This window comes from Oryctolagus cuniculus, chromosome 8 (assembly GCF_051225735.1).
Source record: "Oryctolagus cuniculus isolate XC-2025 breed Fujian yellow rabbit chromosome 8, ASM5122573v1, whole genome shotgun sequence".
Taxonomy (NCBI): domain Eukaryota; kingdom Metazoa; phylum Chordata; class Mammalia; order Lagomorpha; family Leporidae; genus Oryctolagus; species Oryctolagus cuniculus.
Window position 1 is genome coordinate 109772781 of NC_142874.1, and position 6140 is coordinate 109778920.

The 6140-nt window shown below is 46.3% G+C and overlaps 1 protein-coding gene across 1 annotated transcript; it reads left to right on the forward strand.

The window, feature by feature from the left end:
• Positions 1 to 3330: 3330 nt before the first annotated feature.
• Positions 3331 to 4387, forward strand: LOC100350768 (splicing factor 3A subunit 2). The gene is given in 4 exon segments (XM_070047114.2): positions 3331 to 3811; positions 3814 to 3859; positions 3861 to 3939; positions 3941 to 4387. Coding segments are annotated over 4 exon segments (1053 nt in total).
• The last annotated feature ends 1753 nt before the right edge of the window (positions 4388 to 6140 follow it).

Below are 6140 nucleotides of genomic sequence, written 5' to 3' on the forward strand. Positions count from 1 at the left end.
TCCTAAAGTTGTACCTATGAAATTTGTATTCATTAAATAAAAGCTTAAAAAAAATAAAAGAGACCCCAGAGATCTCCCTTGCTCCTCCCTCCAAGTAAGATATGACAAAAGATGGCTAGTCTTCATTGGACACTGAATCTGCTGACACCTTGTTCTTGGACCTCTAGCATCTAAAATTGTGAAAAATAAATTTCTGTTATTTATAAGTCACCTAGTCCATGGTATTTTGTTGTAGCAGTCCAAATAAATTGAGGTAACCAGTGAGAGCAAAAATATTTTATATATTTAATAAGTAAAATTTTCCAAATATTCTATTTCATCTTAAAAATATATTTTGTTTGCATGTATGTGATTTGAAAATAAAAATATTGGGGCAGACATTTGGTGTCACAGTTAAGATGCCACTTGGGGTTATTGTGACCATACAGACATGCAGAGGTTTGAGTCCTAAATAAATTCCAATTCCAGCTCCCTGCAAATGCCCATGGTGCGAGGCTGTTGGAGATGGCTCAAATGCTTGGCTCCCTGCCATACATGTGAAGGACTCTGAATTGAGTTCCAGGCTCCTCTGGCTTGGCCCAGCCCCTGCTATAGTCTCTGCCTTTCAAAGGAAAATTTTCTTAAGTGGCAGGTGTCTGATTCAGGGTTAAGACTCCATGTGGGATGCCTGCATCTCATATTGGAGCATCTGGGTTCCAGTCCTGGCAACATTTCCAATACAGCTTCTTACTAATGCAGATCCTGGAAGTCAGCAGGTGATGGCTCAAGAACTTGGATTCCTGCCACCCACACAGCAGATTGGGATTGAGTTCAGGTTCCTGGTTTGGTCTGGCCCAGGCCCAGTCAATGCAGGCATTTGGGAAGGGAACCAGTGAGTGGGAGCTCTCTCTTTTTATATCAAATAGAGAAAAATATTACCACATTGGAAATTATGGGCTCTTTATGTTATGGACTTTTTGAAAACATTAATTTTTTTTTGTAAATTTTAACCTAACTTGCTTTTGTAATCCTCAGTGTGAGGCTAAGGATAAGGGGACTGGCAAAGATGTGTGATAGTTACTGAAATAAAACATCGATACACTATTTGTTGAATCTTAATAGAGGATGAGCCTGGGAATGGGAGAGGGAGGAGGAGGTGGGGTGAGAGTGGGGTGAGAGGGTGGGTATGGTAGGAAGAATCACTATATTCCTAAAGTTGTACTTATGAAATTTGTACTCATTAAAGAAAAGCTTTCTTTGGGAAAAATATACTATTTGTGCCTGGATTTGACAATAGACAAAGGGGATAATTCTCAAAGAATAAGATTCAATAAGAATGCCACAAACCTGAATATCATATACATAGAAAATTGTGATGCAAAATCTCCATGAACCTGGAACCTCTGAATTATAGAGACATGTTTATAGCATAAACAAAAGAAACAGCAAAAAAAATTAGAATTATAAGCATTAAGTTATAAAAATTACTTTAAAAAGAGCCAATATACTCTGCAATTTCTGTAAAATTCTGCTTCTAATGTAATATGAAACATGTATTAAATGTTCAACCTCCACAACAAATTTTAATCAGCACTGCAAATTTAGAATATATAAAAATATCAGCAACCTATGAATTCATCAACCAGAAAACTCACATTTCACTTAAGTTAGGTTGAATTGGAATCCTACCAACTTTTCTCTTATTTTTAATAAAGGCTAAATTTAAAATAATTACTTTGAATATTGGGAAAGTGACAGTAGTTATATTTTGTGTAACACTAAGCTAAGGGTTATCTTTTATAGTGTATTTATCCCTAAGTACATAATTTTTTTATTATGTAAACTTGTATTAGCTCATTATAGTCCCCTGAATTAGTAAAGTCTATTGATGCAAGTCTCAGTCGACACAGACTGTCAATCTTTGGTTAAACCTTAAAAGCTGAGTAGTTGAGGGTGAATATTTGTCTGGTGGGCCAGGCACCATAGAATGTCTGGATTTGATACCCAGCTCTGGCTATTTACTCTATCTTCTCGCCAATGCAGATCCTAGGAGGCAGTGGTGGTGACTCAAGTGATCGGGTTCCTGACAACCATATGCAAGACTTGATTTATGTTCCTGGAATTGGCTTCAGCCAGGACCAATTCTGGCTTTTGCAGGCATTTAGGAATGAATTGAACCAGAGGATGGGGTTTCTTGCCCACCTGTCTTTCTTTCTCAGTCTCTATCTTTATTTCTTATCTCTCCCTTTTTCTGTCTCTCAGACAAAACAAAACAAAAATTTGCTAGGTATAAAAAGTATCACTCAGAGTAGAGGGTAAGATATCAGCAGAAGTGCCTCAAGCTTTAACATCATCAAGCTAGATAAATTGTGAACACTAATAGTTGTATATATTAGCAACATACGTTGACATGAGTTTAATCATGTCTTTCACATTGTTGGGCTTTGTGCTATGACTTAGGCTGGCTTTCTCATTTTTATCAAAGTCCTACTGGGGGAAAGGAGATATCAGATGGGCCTACATTTCCCCTCTGGGGAAAGGACTCAGGTGGTAGAACACATACGAGTCACAGTATATTTTGTAAAAGGCTATGGAATGTTGATACTTTTAATTTTAAAACATTACCTAAAATTTTGTCAATGGATAAACTGATAGTACGAAACACAAAAAATAAAATCAAGCCAGAAGTCCAAGTCTTCTTTACTGCTTTCCTGTCAATCCTCTCTCACCAGCCCTAACCAGTCGGTGTCGCCAAGCACCACTACTAACAAGCTACCCTGATCGTTTCCTGGGGTTTTGAATTCACTACTTCTATTACCTGGTGTTGCCATGATAGTCATTAATCACATTACTGTCCTTATAAGGAGTGCAAATATTATTTGCTCCTCGCCTTGGAGCACTCTATCTGGAGTTGCTCAAGTGAGAAGCCCCAAATTTATAAGTCAATATCCTCATTTCAGAGCCTCTGCCCTTGTGACTTTTAAATTGGAGTTCTGTTCGACATGTCTGCATGTCTCTATTTCTATCCACCACTTGTTAATACACATGACTTGCCTTGCCCAATTCCTAGACAAGGCTTTCTATATGTCAAACTCAATTACTTTACAGGAAAACTGTCTTTCTCTTCAAGGTACTCAAGATCCCTAAGTGAATTTTGTACCTTCTATTTTAAAACACCTTTCTAAACTGTGCCATTTGTCAACTTACTGCCCATCAGCTGCAATATATCGTCCTTTGCCCTATTTTGTGATACTGTATGGGAGGAAAGTCAGAAGTAGGAAAATTACATAATTGTGGAGGTGGCAAAAGAGGCATGATGGCAAGGGTTTCTCCCAGTCTAGTAAAGCCCCAATGTCTTCACCATGGACTTCCAGCATTGACCCGGGGGGTAGGACCAGGAGTAGGGGGTGGCTTCCTCATAGGCAGCTGGCCCTGGAAACCACCAACACCAACAAGGACCCCTACTTTATAAAAAAACACCTGGGATCACACAAATGCAAGCTCTGCCTGACACTTCACAACAAGGAGAGCAGCTATCTCGCACACACCCAAAGGCAAAAGCTTCAGACCAACTTGGCAAAGGAGGTCCCCACCCAGCCAATGCCTGAGGTCAAGGCACAGGTGAAGAAGTTTGTGAAGGTCGGCTCCCCAGGGTACAAAGTGACCATGCAGAGGGACACAGAGATGGGCCAACAGAACCTCCTCTTCCATATTGACTACCCTGAGATTGTCGAGGACTGCATGCCCTGCCATGGCTTCACGTCGGCCTATGAGCAGAGGACTGAGGCCCCGGACCAGTGCCGGGAGTACCAGCTGATGGCTGCCAAGCCCTACCGACCATCGCTTTCTAGGTGCTGAGCAGAGAGGTCGCCAAGGCTGAGGAAGTTTTGGATTCACTGGAACAGAGACATCAAGTTTTTCCTGCAGTTCCACTTTAAGATGGAGAAGCCTCTGGCCCCACCCAAGCCTCCCTGTGGGGCCTCCCAAGGTTGTGGGGCCTCCCAAGGTTAAGTGGCCATCAGCTCTACTGATGAATGGTTTGCCCCCTCCCCTGCCAGGAGGCCTGTCCCTGGCCCACAAAGTCCCTCACAGGCGGGGTCTGTGCCCTCAGGGCCTCCTGTGCCCCCAGTTGCCCCCACCTGCACCAATGGTCCTCCCCCAACTCACACCCTGCTCTGGGAGTCCACCCTCCCCCAGTGGCTGGTGTTCACCCACAGGCGCCTGGAGTGCACCCACCGGAACCTGCAGTTCATCTCCAGGCATCCCGGGTCCACCCACCTGCCCCTGGGATCCTCCCCCAGGCACCAGGATCCTGGAGTTCATCCTGCAGCTGCTAGGGTCCACCTCCAAGGCCCTGGTGTTCACCATTCAAATCCTGGGGTACACCCTCCTACTCCCATGTCCCTGATGCTGAGGCCCTCACTTCCCTTGGAAGGCCTGGGGAACATTCCTCCCCTTCCACCAGCCAACTGAAAAGCTGCCAAGCCTGGTCTTCTGTCCTAGTCTCTCCCAGCCCTGCTCACTAAATGTCTATTGGTGTTTGGATAAAGAGAAAATTATGTAATTGAATGACATTATTATGTACATTCGGAAAAGACCACCATTATTCCACTTTAGCAGCTCTGTTCAGCTCTCATGGCTGTCTTGTTCCATAAGAGCGAATTTAGAGAATCACCGAAAGATGAACAAATACCCCTGGAGCTGCTTGCAGTGTTTGCCGATGGTGGGTTCTGCAGCCCAGGCTGGCTGACAAGCTATCTGGTGGGTGATGCAGAAGCACATGACGTTGTAGGTGGCTCTGGTGCCCAAAGACCTGTCCCAGGACCCAGTCCCCACCCAACACTCCTACTGATGACAAAGTCAAAGGTCTCGCTGGATATCTGCTTCAGGAAGAACTTCAGGGCCCTCCAAAATCTCTTGTACTGTTTCTGCTTTCCCAGCTAACCCTGTGGTCCTCCTCCCCATTGGTGGAAACTCACCCCCTCCCTCCATGGCAGGCATCACCATGTGGGCTAGGCTAGCACCAAGGGCAGTCGGCTTCTCCACAGCTCTCCAAGTCCCAGGCATAGGTGCTGTGCTGGCCTGCATTTCTGCTTGGTGCTGATCCTCGAGCCTGGGGGTTAGTGGAGGCTGAGCGACTGGTAGAGGTGGAAGTGCACAGATCCCAGCAGGTTGTATAGCACTCCACGAAGTGGCCATTACCGGGTGGTAACAACCACGCATTGCGGGTTTTGGGAGAAGGCGCAGGGTGTGATCCGCATGACCCGCTGCTGCAGCACCTCTCGGCCTGGTAGAAAATGCCTTGGACGGACAGTAAGAGTTTGCAGGGCCCAAACTCCACGGAGAAGCTGCCACATGGTAATAGTCTCCATGCGATACTTGTCCCTGAGAAGGCAGAACAGAGGAAGCGCAAGGACCAGGAGGCGGCCAGGTCCTTGCCTGAGTGAACACGAAGCGCCCTCTGGGGATGCGGCCAAGCTTTGCAGAAGAGAATCTTGCACTTTAGAGGCAGCGAGACGTTCTTTCCCGTAGGTTTTCCGGAGCTTCCGGACACGCCCTTTGTACCCCGGAACTCCTGGTGGAGTGGTTCACGAGGAGAAGCTTGGTACCCTCAGTGAAGGCAGTATGGGCCACAGTAACCTACTTAGGACTGGGCTCAGGGGGATAAAGGCGCTACAGGTTGCACAGCCGCCTAGTCAGCCGCCTCCTCAGCTGTAGCTTCTTCTGGCTTTGTTTCCAGTGCTGTGGGTGATGGCAGAGCTTTGCCTGTTCTCCAGGCTTCCGCGGGTTCTTCGTTGAGGAGCGTCCGAGCACCGGGTGGGCCGTGCTACCCCTCTCTTCCCCAGTGGACAGGGATCTATAGTAGTGCAAGGGTTTTGGTTTTGTTTTTCAGGTAAGTGTCCTGAAGCAGTGTAAACTTGGAAGGAAGGAGTTTTATTTGACAGAGTTAGTGAGAGAGACAGAAAGGTCTTCCTGCCATTGGTTCACCCTCCAAATGGCCGCTACGGCGATCCGAAGCCAGGAGCCAGGTGCTTCCTCCTGGTCTCCCATGGGGTGCAGGGCCCAAGCACTTGGGCCATCCTCCACTGCACTCCCGGGCCGCAGCAGAGAGCTGGCCTGGAAGAGGAGCAGCCGGGACAGAATCCGGCGCCCGTATGGGA